General features: G+C 47.0%; 1 protein-coding gene across 1 annotated transcript in view; it reads left to right on the top strand.

Moving 5' to 3' along the window:
- LOC124047885 (phospholipid-transporting ATPase IH-like) overlaps positions 1–22092 on the top strand; it is a 66176-nt gene that overhangs the window by 36088 nt on the left and 7996 nt on the right. Inside the window, exons 4-13 of the mRNA XM_046368251.1 lie at positions 13378–13387; positions 13965–14090; positions 14619–14708; positions 15036–15116; positions 15517–15624; positions 20960–21088; positions 21234–21337; positions 21431–21481; positions 21583–21647; positions 21969–22050. Coding sequence (XP_046224207.1) covers positions 13378–13387; positions 13965–14090; positions 14619–14708; positions 15036–15116; positions 15517–15624; positions 20960–21088; positions 21234–21337; positions 21431–21481; positions 21583–21647; positions 21969–22050 — 846 coding nt within the window. The remainder of the gene's footprint in view (positions 1–13377; positions 13388–13964; positions 14091–14618; positions 14709–15035; positions 15117–15516; positions 15625–20959; positions 21089–21233; positions 21338–21430; positions 21482–21582; positions 21648–21968; positions 22051–22092) is intronic.

The following is a 22092-nucleotide window of genomic DNA, read 5'->3' as shown; positions in this document are numbered from 1 at the left end:
TAACAAAAACGATAATCCTGGATACTATCACAGGTAAAGTCAAAACAGGAAAACTGAAACCCTCTAGTCAGTAGAGGGGAACAACTGAGATGCGACCACAGACTGCAGGTCGCTTCGGGAAGGCGCAGGCCGTAGCTGAATATAGACACCTGCTCACACGCAGCATCTGAAGAAGGCAAAAACATGACAGGACGGAACAAGGACACAGAACAGCAAACAAGGATCCTACAAGGACAGAAGCGAAAACAGAGAGAGAAATAGGGACTTAATCAGAGGGCAAAATAGGGAACAGGTGTGAAAGAGTAAATGAGGTAGTTAGGAGAATGAGGAACAGCTGGGAGCAGGAACGGAACGATAGAGAGAGAGAGGGAGAGAGGGAGGGGGAGAGAGAGGGATAGAAAGAGGGAAAGAACCTAATAAGACCAGCAGGGGGAAACGAATAGAAGGGGAAGCACAGGGACAAGACATGACAATCTATGACAAAACATGACAGTACCCCCCCACTCACCGAGAGGAACCCTGGCGGCAACGGAGGAAATCATCAATCAATGAACGGTCCAGCACGTCCCGAGATGGAACCCAACTCCTCTCCTCAGGACCGTAACCTCCCAATCCACTAAGTACTGAGTGGCCACGTCCCCGAGAACGCATGTCCATGATCTTCCGTACCCTGTAAATAGGTGCGCCCTCGACAAGGACGGGGGGAAGATGAACGGGGCGCGAAGAAAAGGCTTGACACAGGAGACATGGAAGACTGGGTGGACGCGACGAAGATGTCGCGGAAGAAGCAGTCGCACTGCGACAGGATTGACGACCTGAGAAACACGGAACGGACCAATGAACCGCGGAGTCAACTTGCGAGAAGCTGTCGTAAGGGGAAGGTTACGAGTGGAAAGCCAAACTCTCTGACCGCGACAATACCTAGGACTCTTAATCCTACGTTTATTGGCGGCTCTCACAGTCTGCGCCCTGTAACGGCAAAGTGCAGACCTGACCCTCCTCCAGGTGCGCTCACAACGTTGGACAAAAGCCTGAGCGGAGGGAACGCTGGACTCGGTGAGCTGGGACGAGAACAGAGGAGGCTGGTACCCAAGACTACTCTGAAAAGGAGATAGCCCGGTAGCAGACGAAGGAAGCGAGTTGTGAGCGTATTCTGCCCAGGGGAGCTGTTCTGCCCAAGACGCAGGGTTTCGAAAAGAAAGGCTGCGTAATATGCCACCAATCGTCTGATTGGCCCGTTCTGCTTGACCGTTAGACTGGGGATGAAAACCGGAAGAGAGACTGACGGAAGCACCAATCAAACGACAGAACTCCTCCAAAACTGTGACGTGAATTGCGGACCTCTGTCCGAAACGGCGTCTAACGGGAGGCCATGAATTCTGAACACATTCTCAATGATGATTTGTGCCGTCTCCTTAGCGGAAGGAAGCTTAGCGGGGGGAATAAAATGAGCCGCCTTAGAGAACCTATCGACAACCGTAAGAATCACAGTCTTCCCCGCAGACGAAGGCAGACCGGTAATAAAGTCTAAGGCGATGTGAGACCATGGTCGAGAAGGAATGGGAAGCGGTCTGAGACGACCGGCAGGAGGAGAGTTACCTGACTTAGTCTGCGCGCAGTCCGAACAAGCAGCCACGAAACGGCGCGTGTCACGCTCCTGAGTAGGCCACCAAACCGCTGGCGAATAGAAGCAAGCGTGCCCCGAACGCTGGGGTGGCCAGCTAACTTGGCAGAGTGAGCCCACTGAAGAACAGCCAGACGAGTAGAGACAGGAACGAAAAGAAGGTTACTAGGACAAGCGCGCGGCGACGCAGTGTGAGTGAGTGCTTGCTTTACCTGTCTCTCAATTCCCCAGACAGTCAACCCGACAACACGCCCTTCAGGGAGAATCCCCTCGGGGTCGGTAGAAGCTACAGAAGAACTGAAGAGACGGGATAAGGCATCAGGCTTGGTGTTCTTATTTCCCGGGCGATAAGAAATAACGAACTCGAAACGAGCTAAAAACAACGGCCAACGAGCTTGACGTGCATTGAGTCGTTTGGCAGAACGGATGTACTCAAGGTTCTTATGGTCAGTCCAAACGACAAAAGGAACGGTCGCCCCCTCCAACCACTGTCGCCATTCGCCTAGGGCTAAGCGGATGGCGAGCAGTTCGCGGTTACCCACATCATAGTTGCGTTCCGATGGCGACAGGCGATGAGAAAAATACGCGCAAGGATGGACCTTATCGTCAGAATGGAAGCGCTGGGACAGAATGGCTCCCACGCCCACCTCTGAAGCGTCAACCTCGACAATGAATTGTTTAGTGACGTCAGGAGTAACAAGGATAGGAGCGGATGTAAAATGCTTCTTGAGGAGATCAAAAGCTCCCTGGGCGGAACCGGACCACTTAAAGCACGTCTTGACAGAAATAAGGGCTGTGAGAGGGGCTGCCACTTGACCGAAATTACATAATGAAACGCCGATAGAAATTCGCGAAACCGAGAAATCGCTGCAACTCGACACGTGACTTAGGGACGGGCCAATCGCTGACAGCCAGGACCTTAGCGGGATCCATCTGAATGCCTTCAGTGGAAATAACAGAACCGAGAAATGTGACAGAGGAGACATGAAAGGCGCACTTCTCAGCCTTCACATAGAGACAATTCTCTAAAGGCGCTGGAGTACACGTCGAACGTGCTGAACATGAATCTCGAGTGACGGTGAAAAAATCAGGATATCGTCAAGGTAAACGAAAACAAAGATGTTCAGCATGTCTCTCAGTACATCATTAACTAATGCCTGAAAGACAGCTGGAGCATTAGCGAGACCGAACGGCAGAACCCGGTATTCAAAATGCCCTAACGGAGTGTTAAACGCCGTTTTCCACTCGTCCCCCTCTCTGATGCGCACGAGATGGTAAGCGTTACGAAGGTCCAACTTAGTAAAGAACCTGGCTCCCTGCAGAATCTCGAAGGCTGACGACATAAGGGGAAGCGGATAACGATTCTTAACCGTTATGTCATTCAGCCCTCGATAATCCACGCAGGGGCGCAGGGTACCGTCCTTCTTCTTAACAAAAAAAAACCCCGCTCCGGCGGGCGAGGAAGAAGGCACAACGGTACCGGCGTCGAGAGAAACAGAGAGATAATCTTCGAGAGCCTAACGTTCGGGAGCCGACAGAGAGTATAGTCTACCCCGAGGGGGAGTGGTCCCCGGAAGGAGATCAATACAACAATTATACGACCGGTGAGGAGGAAGGGAGTTGGCTCTGGACCGACTGAAGACCGTGCGCAGATCATGATATTCCTCCGGCACTCCTGTCAAATCACCAGGTTCCTCCTGAGAAGAGGGGACAGAAGAAACAGGAGGGATAGCAGACATTAAACACTTCACATGACAAGAAACGCTCCAGGATAGGATAGAATTACTAGACCAATTAATAGAAGGATTATGACATACTAGCCAGGGATGACCCAAAACAACAGGTGTAAAAGGTGAACGAAAAATCAAAAAGGAAATGGTCTCACTGTGGTTACCAGATACTGTGAGGGTTAAAGGTAGTGTCTCACATATGATACTGGGGAGAAGACTACCATCTAAGGCGAACATGGGCGTGGGCTCCCCTAACTGTCTGAGAGGAATGTCATGTTTCCGAGCCCATGCTTCGTCCATAAAACAACCCTCAGCCCCAGAGTCTATCAAGGCACTGCAGGAAGCTGCCGAACCGGTCCAGCGTAGATGGACCGACAAGGTAGTACAGGATCTTGATGGAGAGACCTGAGTAGTAGCGCTCACCAGTAGCCCTCCGCTTACTGATGAGCTCTGGCCTTTTACTGGACATGAAATGACAAAATGTCCAGCAGAACCGCAATAGAAGCAAAGGCGGTTGGTGATTCTCCGTTCCCTCTCCTTAGTCGAGATGCGAATACCTCCCAGTTGCATGGGCTCAATCTCTGAGCCAGTGGGAGGAGATGGTTGAGATGCGGAGAGGGGGAACACCGTTAACGCGAGCTCTCTTCCACGAGCTCGGTGACGAAGATCTACCCGTCGTTCTATGCGGATGGCGAGTGCAATCAAAGAATCCACGCTGGAAGGAACCTCCCGGGAGAGAATCTCATCCTTAACCTCAGCGTGGAGTCCCTCCAGAAAACGAGCGAGCAGCGCCGGCTCGTTCCAGTCACTGGAGGCAGCAAGAGTGCGAAACTCTATAGAGTAATCCGTTATGGATCGATCACCTTGACATAGGGAAGCCAGGGCCCTGGAAGCCTCCCTCCCAAAAACTGAACAATCAAAAACCCGTATCATCTCCTCTTTAAAGTTCTGATACTCGTTAGTACACTCAGCCCTTGCCTCCCAGATAGCTGTGCCCCACTTCCGAGCCCGTCCCGTAAGGGAGTGATATGACGTAGGCGATCCGAGCTCTCTCTTGAGTATGTGTTGGGCTGGAGAGAGAACACAATATCACACTGGGTGAGAAAGGAGCGGCACTCAGTGGGCTGCCCAGAGTAACATGGTGGGTTATTAACCCTAGGTTCCGGAGACTCGGAAGACCAGGAAGTAGCTGGTGGCTCGAGACGGAGACTCTGAAACTGTCCTGAGAGGTCGGAGACCTGAGCGGCCAGGGTCTCAACGGCATGACGAGCAGCAGACAATTCCTGCTCGTGTCTGCCGAGCATCGCTCCCTGGATCTCGACGGCTGAGAATCCGTAGTCGCTGGGTCCATTCTTGGTCGGATCCTTCTGTTATGCAGGTGAATGAGGACCCAAAAGCGACTTAACAGAAAACAGAGTTTATTCCAGTCTTTAACAAAAACGATAATCCTGGATACTATCACAGGTAAAGTCAAAACAGGAAAACTGAATCCCTCTAGTCAGTAGAGGGGAACAACTGGAGATGCGACCACAGACTGCAGGTCGCTTCGGGAAGGCGCAGGCCGTAGCTGAATATAGACACCTGCTCACACGCAGCATCTGAAGAAGGCAAAAACATGACAGGACGGAACAAGGACACAGAACAGCAAACAAGGATCCGACAAGGACAGAAGCGAAAACAGAGAGAGAAATAGGGACTTAATCAGAGGGCAAAATAGGGAACAGGTGTGAAAGAGTAAATGAGGTAGTTAGGAGAATGAGGAACAGCTGGGAGCAGGAACGGAACGATAGAGAGAGAGAGGGAGAGAGGGAGGGGGAGAGAGAGGGATAGAAAGAGGGAAAGAACCTAATAAGACCAGCAGGGGGAAACGAATAGAAGGGGAAGCACAGGGACAAGACATGACAATCTATGACAAAACATGACAAATTCGTGGCGCTTTCACAGCCATATAAGGAGACAATGGAAAACAGAGCCTCAAAAATCCTGCTAATTTCCTGTTTGAGGTTGCATCTTGGTTTCGCCTGTAAGATCAGTTCTGGGGCACCCACAGATAATATCTTTGCAGTTTTGAAAACGTCAGAGTGTTTTCTTTCCAAAGCTTGCAATTATATGCATAGTCAAGCATCTTTTTGTGACAAAATATTGTGCTTAAAACGGGCACGTTTTTTTATCCAATAATGAAATAGCGCCCCCCCTAGCTTTAACTGGTTAAGGTCACAGTTAAGAAAACTTAGGACACTAAAGGGGCCTTTCTACCGACTCTGGGAAACACCAAAAGAAAGATGCCCAGGGTCCCTGCTCATCTGCGTGAATGTGCCTTAGGCATGCTGCAAGGAGGCATGAGGACTGCATATGTGGCCAGAGTGATAAATTGCATTGTCTGTACTGTGAGACGCCTAAGACAGCGCTACAGGGAGACAGGACGGACAGCTGATCATCCTCGCAGTGGCAGACCACGTGTAACACCTGCACAGGATCGGTAAATCCGAACATCACTCCTGCGGGACAGGTACAGGATGGCAACAACAACTGCCCGAGTTACACCAGGAACGCACAATCACTCCATCAATGCTCAAACTGTCCGCAATAGACTGAAAGAGGCTGGACTGGGGGCTTGTAGGCCTGTTGTAAGGCAGGTCCTCACCAGACATCACCGGCAACAATGTCGCCTATGGGCACAAACCCACTTTTATTGAACCAGACAGGACTGGCAAAAGTGCTCTTCACTGACGAGTCGCGGTTTTGTCTCACCAGGGGTGATGGTCGGATTCGCGTTTATTGTCGAAGGAATGAGCATTACACCGAAGCCTGTACTCTGGAGCGGGATCGATTTGGAGGTGGAGGGTCTGTCATGGTCTTGGGCGGTGTGTCACAGCATCATCGGACTGAGCTTGTTTCAGGTGAAAGTCTTTTCGTGGTAGCAGGGTGGCAATAACCACTTGTGCGTTGGGGAAAGAGGAATACGCTTTTTCAACCATGCCTTTAGTGCTGTGGCCACTCTTTCCTTATGGGCACTCAGGTAATTTGTGCCTGTGTGAATTAAGATGTGACTGGAGTACCCTAGTCTGTCCTCTGACAACAGCTCCAGGGCATGCCTAGTGTTTGTCCTCTGACAACAGCTCCAGGGCATGCCTAGTGTTTGTCCTCTGACAACAGCTCCAGGGCATGCCTAGTGTTTGTCCTCTGACAACAGCTCCAGGGCATGCCTAGTGTTTGTCCTCTGACAACAGCTCCAGGGCATGCCTCGTGTTTGTCCTCTGACAACAGCTCCAGGGCATGCCTAGTGTTTGTCCTCTGACAACAGCTCCAGGACATGCCTAGTGTTTGTTCTCTGACAACAGCTCCAGGACATGCCTAGTGTTTGTTCTCTGACAACAGCTCCAGGACATGCCTCGTGTTTGTGCACCAGAGTTTGGCCACTTAGTGATTGGGCAAAAAGTTTATCCTTTTGAATGCATTTGCCATTTGAGTCAATGAGGAGCACAATCTCTGGCTCGGTGGATGGGGGGAGATTGTCGTCAGGAGGGCTTTGGGGAGCTGACAGGGGGCTGTTGGGGTCTGTTGGGTTGGTGAGTCCTGTGTTGTCTGTCCAGTTGAGGTGGGCTGTTCTGCTGGCTTGTCTTGGGGAGTGTCCTGCTCTCTGTCACATCTCAGCTTTGTCACCTCCTTCAGTGCTATGTGTGCCTCTTTAAGCTCTCTCAGACAGCCGTCCTTCTCCACCTTTTGCCCTCCGGGTCTTGTTGGGGGGTGGAGGGGTGTTGTACTGGTCCATTTCGTGGTTTTGTTCCATCTGGATTGTGTGGACTAGCTCTCTGAGCTCCACCATGTCTCTCTCCACCTCTGTGAATTTGTCCCTCTCAGTGATGGAGGTGCAGTGCAGTTGTAGGACCTTGTGTTCAGTGATGGGGGGGGGGTGACTATCCTCGTCTGCAGGACAGTTTGAAGAGGTGTAATCAGACTCACTCAGGATGGGGAAGTCGTCACGTAGCTTCAGACTTAATATTACTGTTGTGTGTTGGATGGTGTTTTTTCTCTTGATAGTCCTTGGTAGAACATGTCCAGTATGGAAATATTGTCCAAAATTTAACATTTCAGAGTAAATAAATCACAGTATGAAAACTCAAACCAACTTTATTCTTCCTAGAGGATCAATACAGATGCATCAGACAACGACATTTCACACAAGCGCTGAATCTCCTCCTACTCATCTGAACAAACATAGTATCTTTGTTGCTAGGCAGGAAACAAAGTGATACGGGCCATAAACTTTCTCCCTTAACATGACCTGACCTCAACCCCCTTCATCACTAATCCATGTCTCTCTCCCCTTACCAATGCCTGCCACGGAATCACTTCCCTACACTCAGCACAATTCAAGCTTTATTGCACACAACATATACCTCCTTCCTACAGATAACCATTAACTTCTGGTGTAGACCCTCTAAACCTAAACACTCAATAGGATACCTGACAATGAACCCTATCCCAAGTTTAGGAGTTAGTATCCATCAGTCCCCCGTTTTTGAACATTTCACTCCATACTGTTCAACATTACATTAAACTTATAAATGGACAAACATGAAGAAAATATAAAACATAATTAACATTCACAGTGAGGTTTACAAACTCGGAGACTCATTGCCTCTGTTCTATGATCACACAAGTCTTTCCATTTCTCAGAACACTGAAAATAACGTGTCCACTGGAGCTGTTGACTTCTTCCTCTTTCTCCTTCTGGTTCCTAAGAGAGTGATGGCACAAGATTGTAAAAGCAACGCCAAACACAAAACATAACAGTATGAACAATGTGGTAAGCTATGCATCATTATATATGAACGAAAACCTAAAGATTGATAACGTGACAATTCGCACTCTCTACTCACCTGACTATGTCTTCAGGATACTTTTCTGCTGAGTTTGTGCCAAAAAAATGAAAGCCCTAAAAAGCCTCCTCATGCTTTCGCCCTGTCCTCCCTGTCTGACCACAGGATCCAAGAGGTGTTCCCAAGCCATGTCATCCTCACTTTGCTCCCCATCTCCTTCTTTGCCACCTGATAGGCAGGCCACCTGATAGGCAGGCCACCTGATAGGCAGGCCACCTGATAGGCAGGCCACCTGATAGGCAGGCCACCTGATAGATACGTGCGTATCCCTAATCTACACTACATCCTCTTGAGGTAACTCAGCACTGTATATGCTTTCACATCGATGCCTCCAGAATGTTGTCCAGAGTACAATTACCCCAACATCTATCCTTTCACATGATGCATTAACCAATAAAGCCCGACCTAACTTTGATGTTTAAAGTGTCTCCCAAACCCAACCCATCTGCATGTCTACAGTGGAATCTAGTGTCGCTCTCTCTAGCTCTGCTTCCTCTGTCATGGCGTCTTCTAGCTCACCCATTATGCACCTGGACCTCACTTCACGTGAGAACTATGCACCCACCGAGGAGAGACATGACGATCTTTACCGCTGCAGGTGCTGTAAGCAGTACTCTGTGTGGAACAGACCAACATTGCCCCAACACCCCAGCCTGGTGTATCTTGATGTACACTCAATCTCCAGAATTCAGTCCACGCCCTCGGTGATCTCCTGCTCCTCATGTGCCGCTTCCACCTGGGAATATACACATTGCAACGTATGGGTCATTTCCTGACAACAGACTCTCCCCTTAGCCCAGATCACTAATCAGTGGCGTGAATAACAGCCCCCGGTATTCCCATCGTTCGCCCAGTTACCAAGCCATGTGGCAGGAGTCCTCATAAAATATGCCAACAATGCTACTAAAGTAACCCCTGCTACTACTAACAAGACTATAGCCTCCTTCAGTTACTGTCCCTACAGCGACTGCCGTGAGAATAACTACTGCATGTAAGCTGTCAAGTGTTCGCCGGCTGTTAGAAATTGGCAAAGAGGTGAATGAGTTTGAAGAATATCCGAGTCACATGTTTCTTGAAAGTTCACCATAGTGTCTGAAATGCCAACACAATCTCTGCTACTCTCACCACGATCTGGGTACTCTCACCGCGTTCAATTTAACTTCATAATAGTCCCTATATTGTGCAGTTAGCTGTCCTCCCTACAAGCCATCTCCTGTAACAATATACCTAGTCTCTGAGAATGATACCGTTCTATCAACACAACCTTAGTTTATGAGCACCCACAGATCTTCACCCCAGTCACATTGGATCACACTTAACAGCCCTATGCAAACATTTTCTCAAACACAGACCCGTGCACCTCGCCTCCTGCTACAGATACATTTGCACATATCATTCCATCTAACCCATAACACACTAGTCACTGCTCCTAATGCACCTCTACAGTTATAAACCTACTAAAACATTCTCAAATCAATTAGTCAATATACATCAGTCCCTCCTCTGGAACAATGATCACTAATGTTCCATAAAACCTAAAAACATATAGACTTGAAAATGAAAGAGATAAAGTACATGTTTAATGATTTCACACCACCCTTGATGCGACTAAAACTGGGGAAAGCAGCGTCCATCCTCTCTGTTCTATACCCATGTGATGCTGGTCTCCCTGCGGTCTCCTCATATTCATCATTGGGTGTTAACGCAAAACACAGACTGAGCCTTGTATGCAATTAATTGTACCGTATCATATAAAAATTCTGATGACATGGTAAAATAAAAAACCTTCATGGTTGACCTATCATCCAGTGAGTTCTCTAATAACATCCCTGTTGGAGGACACTTAAAGATAAGGTTTCTAAAGCCCCCCTAGGCCTAATACATTTGAGCAGTGCCCCCACCCCTCACCGTTTGAGAGCAACTCTTTCTCGCTGTATCCAATTCATAACTAAAACATTTGATCAATTATCCAACCCAAATTTAGAATGACAGTCTTAAGTACTTTACTTTGAGTCTGACTCGAAGTCAAGTCTCTCATCCTAGCACACCTCATTCCGGTTAGAATGCACATTTATAAATGGGACCTTTTTAGTGCCGGTAATAACTCTTCTCATTACACAGCCTGTTATCCTGTCGTGAGTGGGCTGGTAATGAAAGATCAGTATCTCAATGCATACTTAGTCGAAATTGTTTGCAGTGTGTAGACCTTATTACATTCCACATTTGTTTAGCATCTAAGACAAATGTCAACAAGCATAACAACATACTGTTAAACCCATTTTCAAACTTAGTTCAATCTCCCTAATATTACTGGCGACCTCTCAGAAGAGTTACCAGATCAGGGAGTTGGTATCCTAACCCATCGGGGAATCCCAACACTCCAGTAGACCCAATCTGGTGAAATTTCTATCGCAACAATAACAAAAATGTTATCAGCGAAACACATATCACAATCCATTTGGAGTAACTGTCATCCTTTATTAACATTGTTACGGAAGAGGGAACTCAATTCCCCGTGGAGTGAAAGCGGTATGGGACTGTAGTTATTAACATTGTTACGGAAGAGGCAACTCAATTCCCCGTGGAGTGAAAGGGGTATGGGACTGTAGTTATTAACATTGTTACGGAAGAGGGAACTCAATTCCCCGTGGAGTGAAAGGGGTATGGGACTGTAGTTATTAACATTGTTACGGAAGAGGGAACTCAATTCCCGTGGAGTGAAAGGGGTATGGGACTGTAGTTATTAACATTGTTACGGAAGAGGGAACTCAATTCCCCGTGGAGTGAAAGGGGTATGGGACTGTAGTTATTAACATTGTTACGGAAGAGGGAACTCAATTCCCGTGGAGTGAAAGGGGTATGGGACTGTAGTTATTAACATTGTTACGGAAGCCTCTAGGTAGAGGGAACTCAATTCCCCGTGGAGTGAAAGGGGTATGGGACTGTAGTTATTAACATTGTTACGGAAGAGGGAACTCAATTCCCCGTGGAGTGAAAGGGGTATGGGACTGTAGTTATTAACATTGTTACGGAAGAGGGAACTCAATTCCCCGTAGAGTGAAAGGTGTATGGGACTGTAGTTATTAACATTGTTACGGAAGAGGGAACTCAATTCCCCGTGGAGTGAAAGGGGTATGGGACTGTAGTTATTAACATTGTTACGGAAGAGGGAACTCAATTCCCCGTGGAGTGAAAGGGGTATGGGACTGTAGTTATTAACATTGTTACGGAAGCCTCTAGGTAGAGGGAACTCAATTCCCCGTGGAGTGAAAGGGGTATGGGACTGTAGTTATTAACATTGTTACGGAAGAGGGAACTCAATTCCCCGTGGAGTGAAAGGGGTATGGGACTGTAGTTATTAACATTGTTACGGAAGCCTCTAGGTAGAGGGAACTCAATTCCCCGTGGAGTGAAAGGGGTATGGGACTGTAGTTATTAACATTGTTACGGAAGCCTCTAGGTAGAGGGAACTCAATATCCGTGGAGTGAAAGGGGTATGGGACTGTAGTTATTAACATTGTTACGTAAGCCTCTAGGTAGAGGGAACTCAATTCCCCGTGGAGTGAAAGGGGTATGGGACTGTAGATGTGAGGAAGGATGACAAAGGCAGAGAATGGTACCGTTGACAGGGAATTCATTCCTTCACACGTACCTAACCTACCCTCTCCTACCTGACCTGCCTTCCCACTACTTACCTAACCTACCCTCTCCTACCTGACCTGCCTTCCCACTACTTACCTAACCTACCCTCTCCTACCTGACCTACCTACCCCCTACTTACCTAACCTACCCTCTCCTACCTGACCTGCCTTCCCACTACTTACCTAACCTACCCTCTCCTACCTGACCTGCCTTCCCACTACTTACCTAATCTACCCTCTCCTACCTGACCTGCCTTCCCACTACTTACCTAACCTACCCTCTCCTACCTGACCTGCCTTCCCACTACTTACCTAACCTACCCTCTCCTACCTTACCTACCTACCCCCTACGTACCTAACCTACCCTCTCCTACCTGACCTGCCTTCCCACTACTTACCTAACCTACCCTCTCCTACCTTACCTACCTACCCCCTACGTACCTAACCTACCCTCTCCTACCTGACCTGCCTTCCCACTACTTACCTAACCTACCCTCTCCTACCTGACCTGCCTTCCCACTACTTACCTAACTTTTAGCACCTCCTGGCACACTAACCAAGATACAGGGTGGTCCGCCCAGGTCTTACCTAGTGTGCATAGACAGTAAATACTACGGGTTATGTATGCCCGCAGGCCTCTTGCCTAAGCACCCCTAGGTGTCTTCGCCTTCCCCCTGGGAACAATACAAACTACTTCACAACAAAAACTGAGAAAAAACTAACTCAGGACATTAAAGAAGCTCTCTCTCTCCGAACAACAAACTAACACAGAACATAACAATCAGCTCTCTCAGCAACAACTAACATAGTACATATCAAATGTCTTTCTGAGAACCAACCAACATATGATATAACCCTCAGCTCTCTTCTGAGCAACAGAACACTGGCTTACATAGCTGGAGAATGGGATGGGTCTAATGGGATACAGCTGTATCCTGACATGGCGGGGGTCACCTCCAATTAGCAATGTGGACAACCAATCAGCTGCTTGGAGGGAATTTCAGGAAGCCATTTTCCTGAAACACACACATACAAACAAAACCACAACACAGGAACTGGGTAATGTAACAACATATATTTTTCCTTTTTATATACAGACTGAACAAAATACATTTATATATTTACCCAAAGACCAGGACCCTCTCTTATTGCTACCGTTACTACAGACGTATCTTGTTCAAACATTCATACACACACACTCGTGCACACACACCCGCGGCCTCACTGTGACTGGGCTTCCAACCTCCTTACGGCTCTGGCCAATACACCATTACACTAGGGTCTTACCCTCTACAGGAACTATCCTGCTCTGGACTTACTCTGGTTCTAAGAGATTTAGGTATGGAATTTTGATTTGATTTTAATGTTGAGGTTAGTATCCTGTATAAACTTGCATTTTTTTCGCAAGGACTTATCTATCTAATTATTTTTTTGCAGAAGATCTCTTGAGCGCACTCTCACTCTCACTCTCACTCTCACTCACCCTGTGTATTCTATAGAATCACAGTGGTAAAGGCACAGCTGCTATCTGAAGCAACTTTTTCACTTCTGTTTCTTGAGAATCTTGTGGGAGGTAGTTTAATTCAGGGTAGCTCAACTTCCTTATAAAACCTGGATCATGTGTTCTGTAGGAAATGTTTTTACTGACACTACTGCTGAACATGAACTTGTTCAATAAGAATGTACATTTTAAATCAAAAACATTTGCTACAATTTTGCTACAATGTGTTATTCCCTCTTATTGTCTCTCCTCACTTTCTGTCTCTCTCTCTCTTGCTCTCTGTGTCTCTCCTCACTTTCTGTCTCTCTCTCTCACGCTCTGTCTCTCTCTCTCGCTCTCTGTGTCTCTCCTCACTTTCTGTCTCTCTCTCTCTCGCTCTCTGTGTCTCTCCTCACTTTCTGTCTCTCTCTCTCTCGCTCTCTGTGTCTCTCCTCACTTTCTGTCTCTCTCTCTCTCTCGCTCTCTGTGTCTCTTCTCACTTTCTGTCTCTCTCTCTCTCGCTCTCTGTGTCTCTCCTCACTTTCTGTCTCTCTCTCTCTCTTGCTCTCTGTTTCTCACTCTCTGTGTCCCCCCCTTTCTCTGTAACAGTGTGCGGGGGAGGAGTATTGGGTGGACAGTCGTACGGTTTACATCGGTCACAAAGAACCCCCACCGGCGGCAGAGGCCTACATCCCTCAACGTTACCCTGACAACCGCATCGTCTCCTCCAAGGTGAGCAGGTGTCATGGCAACCAAGCCGTCAGCACAACAACCACGTCATTTAGCCCTTACAACCAAGCATGTTGTGCTCCTATGACAGAATGTCATCTATGATTAGCAACCTCTTAATGTGGGTGACAACCATAGATATCGGCTACTGCTCGAGGTTCGTTAGCCGTTTCTATGAGGAACTGTCATTGTTGACATCAATTTTGGATTCATTTAAGAAAGAAAAGACACACACTGGTTTAAAGTGTTATGTCTTCTCTTTAGAAAACATGTTGATAATGTGGGTAATGTCAGTGGAAGCTGCTGAGGGGAGGACGGCTCATAATAATATCTGGAACGGCGCCAATGGCATCAAACACCTGGAAACCATGTATTTGGTGTATTTGATTGAATTCCTCTGATTCCGCTTCAGCCATTACATTTACATTTTACATTTAAGTCATTTAGCAGACGCTCTTATCCATTACCACAAGCCCGTCCTCCCCAATTAAGGTGCCACCAACCTCCTGTCGTGTGTGTTCTCTCTACCAGTACACCTTATGGAACTTTATCCCCAAGAACCTGTTTGAACAGTTCAGAAGAATCGCCAACTTCTACTTTCTGCTAATCTTCCTGGTCCAGGTGAGAATATGCCATCTCTCTGTTTGATCTGAACCCCAGGGCCGTTTTATTATACATAATGTTTCATATTATCTATTATACATATGGTGTTTCATATTATCAGTTAAACACGTAGTCTATGTGAAGTGAATGGTAGTTAATTGTTTGGCTTGGAATGGCTTATGGTCATGGTCCACGATGGATATGATGGGAGCCTTCCAGTCCCATCCAGTAGCCGGAGGAGATGATGAACAGTAAGAGGAGGGGACTGGTTGGCGGTGGTCCATCTCTGTACCACAGAGAACCTGAATGAATGATAATCAGCTGGTTCTCTTCCTCTCTCCTCAGCTCATCATAGACACGCCCACCAGCCCTGTCACCAGCGGACTGCCTCTCTTCTTTGTCATCACTGTCACCGCCATTAAACAGGTGGGCGAGACACAGACACACACACATCCTCTGGTCATTGGTGTTGGTAAATCTAGGGAAGCCTTCCTCCACTGTGTTCCCGTAGTGACAGCAGATGTGATGATAGCAGTGATGCATGAACCACACCTGGCTTATAAAGCCCAGGCCTTATACAATCATTAATCTAAAACATGACATGTTATGTAGAGGCCATGGAAACAGGTCACCATGCTGACGGAATATACCACTAATTAGATAACAGCGATGACCGTATCTCTCTCTCTCTCTCTCTCTCTCTCTCTCTCTCTCTGTGCGCTCCATTTCTCTCTATGTGTGTGTGCTCCATTTCTCCCCACAATCCCGCATGCCCTTTCCTCCTTGTATCTCTCAACCCACTCCGTCCTCCCCTTCTCTCCTCCAGGGTTATGAAGACTGGCTGAGACACAAGGCAGACTGCAGTATAAATGAGTGTCCTGTGGACATGGTGCAGCAGGGGACGGTGGTGAGGACACAGAGCTCCAAGCTACGGGTACTACTACCCTATTAATGGCTCTTCTACTCTCCAGTCTACTACACATTAGTATGACGCCTTTGGGCCTCATTGGCTGGTGTTTCTCTATTCTGACCAAGCATTTTCATTCATGTTCAGATAAGAGCCTTTAGCTGTAATAGCTGTAGTATGTGAGTATAATGGCTAGTATGAGAGCTCATCCTTCTTCATTATATTATTATTCATGTAACAAAATGAACAGTGATTATTTTGTATACTGAATAATACCCCTAGTTATATAACATTTGAACATTTATATCATAGCCACGGCTATCGTCTTTGATCATATTGAAATGAAATCCGTTCCTGAGACCTTGTTAAGGCCGTTCTCCATGGGAACGTGCGTGCGTTCGCCTGCAATGCCATAGCTAGCGTCCCAGAGAAGATCAACTTTCCCCCTACAGTAGCATCCCAAACATTCCTGTTGTGATTACTCTGGTCCCATACAGAGAAAAGGATTTGCCTTTCCAGACAGAGATTAAATATCAATATGACTGATATGCCGGGTCGCTATTACCCTGTTGTCTTCTGTGATGTCAGGCTGGATTAGGGTCAGAACCACTATATTACCATAGAATTAGGAATTAGAATTTAATAGGATTTGTATGGGTGTTACTGTAATATCTATAGTTGTATTTGAGTGTATGTCGGCACGTGTTGCCATAGCCATGCTGTCTACTGAAACGTGTCCTGACTATGAAAGACATTCCTCATCCACACACACACACACACACACACACACACACACACACACACACACACACACACACACACACACACACACACACACACACACACACACACACACACACACACACACACACACACACACACACACACACATACAGTTGAAGTCGGAAGTTTACATACACTTAGGTTGGAGTTATTAAAACTCGTTTTTCAACCGCTCCACAAATTTCTTGTTCACAATCTATAGTTTTGGCAAGGTGTTCTACTTCTACTTTGTGCATGACACAAGTAATCTTTCCTAAAATTGTTTACAGACAGATTATTTCACTTATAATTCACTGTTTCACAATTCCAGTGGGTCAGAAGTTTACATACACTAAGTTGACTGTGCCTTTAAACAGCTTGGAAGTTTCCAGAAAATTATGTCAGGGCTTTAGACGCTTCTGATAGGCTAATTGACATAATTTGATTCAATTGGAGGTGTACCTGTGGATGTATTTCAAGGTCCTACCTTCAAACTCAGTGCCTCTTTGCTTGACATCATGGGAAAATCAAAAGAAATCAGCCAAGACCTCAGAAAAAAAATGTAGACCTCCACAAGTCTGGTTCATCCTTGGGAGCATTTTCCAAACACCCGAAGGTACCACGTTCATCTGTACAAACAATAGTATGCAAGTATAAACACCATGGCACCACACAGCTGTCATAACGCTCAGGAAGGAGACACATTCAGTCTCCTAGAGATGAACATACTTTGGTGCGAAAAGTGCAAATCAATCCCAGAACAACAGCAAAGGATCTTGTGAAGATGCTGGAGGAAACTGGTAAATAAGTATCTATATCCACAGTAAAACGAGTCCTATATCAACGTAACTTGAAAGTCCGCTCTGCAGGGAAACATGAAAGTCCGCTCTGCTCCAAAACCGCCATAAAAAAGCTAGGCTACGGTTTGCAACTGCACATAGGGACAAAGATTGTACTTTTTGGAGAAATGTCCTCTGGTCTGATGAAACAAAAATAAACAAAACTGTTTTGCCATAATGACCATTGTTATGTTTGGAGGAAAAAGGGGGAGGCTTGCAAGCCGAATATTTTATTTTACCTTTATTTAACTAGACAAGTCAGTTAAGAACAAATTATTATTTTCAATGACGGTCTAGGAACAGTGGGTTAACTACCTTGTTCAGGGGCAGAACGACAGATTTTTACCTTGTTGGTTTGGGGATTCGTTCTTGCAACATTCCAGTTACTCGTCCAACTCTTCCCCCCCAAGAGCACCATCCCGACCGTGAAGCACGGGTGGCAGCATCGTTTTGTGGAGGTGCTTTGCTGCAGGAGGGACTGGTGTACTTCACAAGATGGCATCATGAGGCAGGAGAATTATGTGGATATATTCAAGTAACATCTCAAGACATCAGTCAGCTAGTTAAAGCTTGGTCACGAATGGGTCTTCCAAATGGACAATGACTCCAAGCACACTTTCAAAGTTGTGGAAAAATGGCTTAAGGGACAACAAAGTCAAGGTATTGGAGTGGCCATCACAAAGCCCTGACCTCAATCCCATAGATCATTTGTGGGCAGAACTGATAAAGCCTGCGCGTGAGGCCTACAAACCTGACTCAGTTATACCAGCTCTGTCAGAAGGAATGGGCTAAAATTCACCCAACTTATTGTGGGACGCTTGTGGAAGGCTACCCAAAACATTTGACCCAAGTTAAACAATTTAAAGGCAATGCTACTCAATACTAATTGAGTGTATGTAAACTACTGAACCACTGGGAATGTGATGAAAGAAATAAAAGCTGAAATAAATCATTCTCTCTTCTATTATTCTGACATTTCACATTCTTAAAATAAAGTGGTGATCCTAACTGATCTAAGACAGGGAATTTTTACCAGGATTAAATGTCAGGAATTGTGAAACACCTTTGCCAACTACATTTAAACTCAGTTTATGTAAACTTCCGACTTCAACTGTACATGCATATTCTACCGATGTTCCTCACCGATGGTCCCCTGACTCAAACAGAGTGGATTGTGGGGAAAAGAGGAATAGTAAAGAAGATATTAATCGTAGCTATAGAGAGTGTATGTGCAGTACAGTGGTGTGTACGGTCACCGTAGAGATGGGATTTATAGGCAGTTCAGCTGCTCCACTTGCATAATCCCACTGTTACACAACAACTCAATCCCCAGGAAGAAAGGAGTGGGAAAAATCTGAAAGTGTGATTGTGCGCCAGGCATGTGTGTTTCCTGTAGGAGAACTGCTAATTATTTCTGGCTCTACAGCAGCACCTCTGAAAGTGTGATTGTGCGCCAGGCATGTGTGTTTCCTGTAGGAGAACTGCTAATTATTTCTGGCTCTACAGCAGCACCTCTGAAAGTGTGATTGTGCACGAGGCATGTGTGTTTCCTGTAGGAGAACTGCTAATTATTTCTGGCTCTACAGCAGCACCTCTGAAAGTGTGATTGTGCACGAGGCATGTGTGTTTCCTGTAGGAGAACTGCTAATTATTTCTGGCTCTACAGCAGCACCTCTGAAAGTGTGATTGTGTGCCAGGCATGTGTGTTTCCTGTAGGAGAACTGTTAATTATTTCTGGCTCTACAGCAGCACCTCTGAAAGTGTGATTGTGCACGAGGCATGTGTGTTTCCTGTAGGAGAACTGCTAATTATTTCTGGCTCTACAGCAGCACCTCTGAAAGTGTGATTGTGCACGAGGCATGTGTGTTTCCTGTAGGAGAACTGCTAATTATTTCTGGCTCTACAGCAGCACCTCTGAAAGTGTGATTGTGTGCCAGGCATGTGTGTTTCCTGTAGGAGAACTGTTAATTATTTCTGGCTCTACAGCAGCACCTCTGAAAGTGTGATTGTGCACGAGGCATGTGTGTTTCCTGTAGTAGAACTGCTAATTATTTCTGGCTCTACAGCAGCACCTCTGAAAGTGTGATTGTGCACGAGGCATGTGTGTTTCCTGTAGGAGAACTGCTAATTATTTCTGGCTCTACAGCAGCACCTCTGAAAGTGTGATTGTGCACGAGGCATGTGTGTTTCCTGTAGGAGAACTGCTAATTATTTCTGGCTCTACAGCAGCACTTCTGAAAGTGTGATTGTGCACGAGGCATGTGTGTTTCCTGTAGGAGAACTGCTAATTATTTCTGGCTCTACAGCAGCACCTCTGAAAGTGTGATTGTGCACGAGGCATGTGTGTTTCCTGTAGGAGAACTGCTAATTATTTTTGGATCTACAGCAGCATCTCTGTGTTTGTTTACAATGGCATGGTGTTTATCACATTTAAATGATATCGCATCCCCCAAATAGTGCAAACATTTTGACCACCAGAGCCACCAGGTACGGCTCTGGTCAAAAGCAGTACATTGTAAGAGGAATATGGTAGTCCCAGGAGCGAAGTCACGAGTGAGCCTGGGTGGACCCAGGGCCACCCACTGGGTAGTCTGGCTCACCCACTAGTCTGGCTCACCCACTGGGTAGTCTGGCCCACCCACTGGGTAGTCTGGCCCACCCACTGGGTAGTCTGGCCCACCCACTGGGTAGTCTGGCCCACCCACTGGGTAGTCTGGCTCACCCACTGGGTAGTCTGGCCCACCCACTGGGTAGTCTGGCCCACCCACTGGGTAGTCTGGCTCACCCACTGGGTAGTCTGGCCCACCCACTGGGTAGTCTGGCCCACCCACTGGGTAGTCTGGCCCACCCACTGGGTAGTCTGGCCCACCCACTGGGTAGTCTGGCTCACCCACTGGGTAGTCTGGCCCACCCACTGGGTAGTCTGGCCCACCCACTGGGTAGTCTGGCTCACCCACTGGGTAGTCTGGCCCACCCACTGGGTAGTCTGGCCCACCCACTGGGTAGTCTGGCCCACCCACTGGGTAGTCTGGCTCACCCACTGGGTAGTCTGGCCCACCCACAGTCTGGCTCACCCACTGGGTAGTCTGGCTCACCCACTGGGTAGTCTGGCCCACCCACTGGGTAGTCTGGCCCACCCACTGGGTAGTCTGGCCCACCCACTGGGTAGTCTGGCCCACCCACTGGGTAGTCTGGCTCACCCACTGGGTAGTCTGGCCCACCCACTGGGTAGTCTGGCTCACCCACTGGGTAGTCTGGCCCACCCACTGGGTAGTCTGGCTCACCCACTGGGTAGTCTGGCTCACCCACTGGGTAGTCTGGCTCACCCACTCAGATTGAGCAAAAAATTGATTAAAAGTGTTCCAAACGGGACATTATTTGTCTTTTTACCTAAACATGCAAACACCATCAGATTGAATTCCTAGCAAGCAGTTAGTCAGATTTTATTAAATTTAACAGAACAGATGAACTGGAATGACATTCACTCTCACGGGATGGGTTGACAAAAAGAACTAACTAAACCACACAAAAAATTTCTCTGCACATTTTGTCAAAATGTGTACAATTTGCAGGAAGTTAGCCGCTCTAGCCCCACCCACACCAAAAAAAAAAAAAAAGCCCACCAACGAATTTGGCTATATCACTGGGTAGTCCACTCCATTTAGATCAGGTCAACAGTAGTTAACAAGGGAATAGTGTGTGATTTTAGGACCCAGCCTGTATTTCTTGAGTCTAAACTGATGATGTGGTTGACCTGTCAGGTGGGGGACGTTGTCATGGTGAGGGAGGACGAGACGTTCCCCTGTGACCTTATCCTCCTTTCATCCAGCCGCGGTGACGGAACCTGCTACGTCACCACTACCAGCCTGGATGGAGAGTCTAGCCACAAGGTATGTGCACACACACACTCACATACTGTTACGCACACACATACGTACACTGCTGGGATTCACCCCTGAATTATTCCAGCATGCTCTCTGATCAAACATGACTTCTAAGTGATTCATCTCTCTCCCCCCTACTATGCTGTGTCAGACCTACTATGCTGTACCAGACACCATGGCCTTTAAGACAGAGCAGGAGGTGCACTCTCTACATGCGACTATTGAATGTGAACAACCACAACCTGACCTCTACAAGTGAGTGACACTCAATGTGTGACACACACACAGAATCATTGAGTGACCTGTTTGTTTGTTGAAAATTGCATACATTTTATTTTTCCCATTTAGATTTGTGGGGCGCATCAATATTTATAAGGAAAGAGAGGATCCCATAGCCAGGTAAGACCAACACCCCCCTCTTTCATTCCTAAACAGTCTTTGCCATGGATAGTAAAGCTTTTTCTTTTTGACTTTTTATCTTGTTTCTTTTCTCATTTTAGACCACTGGGGGCTGAGAACCTTCTCCTCAGAGGAGCTACCCTGAAGAACACAGGACATATTTATGGTAACACACACACTGTTCTGTGTTTGAAGTTATATCTATGGTTATATTTGTGTCGGCACGTGTTGCAATAGCCATACCATCCACCGAAACGTGTCCTCCTGACTATGAAATACATTCTTCATACACACACACACACACACACACACACACACACACACACACACACACACACACACACACACACACACACACACACACACACACACACACACACACACACACACACACACACACACACACACACACACACACACACACACACACACACACACACTGTTCTGCGTCTGTAGTGATGGTAACCCCTGGTTGTTGTTCCCTCAGCTGTAGCCATTTACACAGGCATGGACACCAAGATGGCGCTTAACTACCAGTCCAAATCCCAGAAACGCTCAGCTGTGGAAAAGTAAGATCTATTCCCATACCTTCCCCTCTCTGTGTCTGGTTG

This window comes from Oncorhynchus gorbuscha, linkage group LG01 (assembly GCF_021184085.1).
Source record: "Oncorhynchus gorbuscha isolate QuinsamMale2020 ecotype Even-year linkage group LG01, OgorEven_v1.0, whole genome shotgun sequence".
Lineage (NCBI taxonomy): Eukaryota > Metazoa > Chordata > Actinopteri > Salmoniformes > Salmonidae > Oncorhynchus > Oncorhynchus gorbuscha.
The sequence above is the reverse complement of the archived record's forward strand: the minus strand, read 5'-3'. Positions and strand labels throughout refer to the sequence as shown.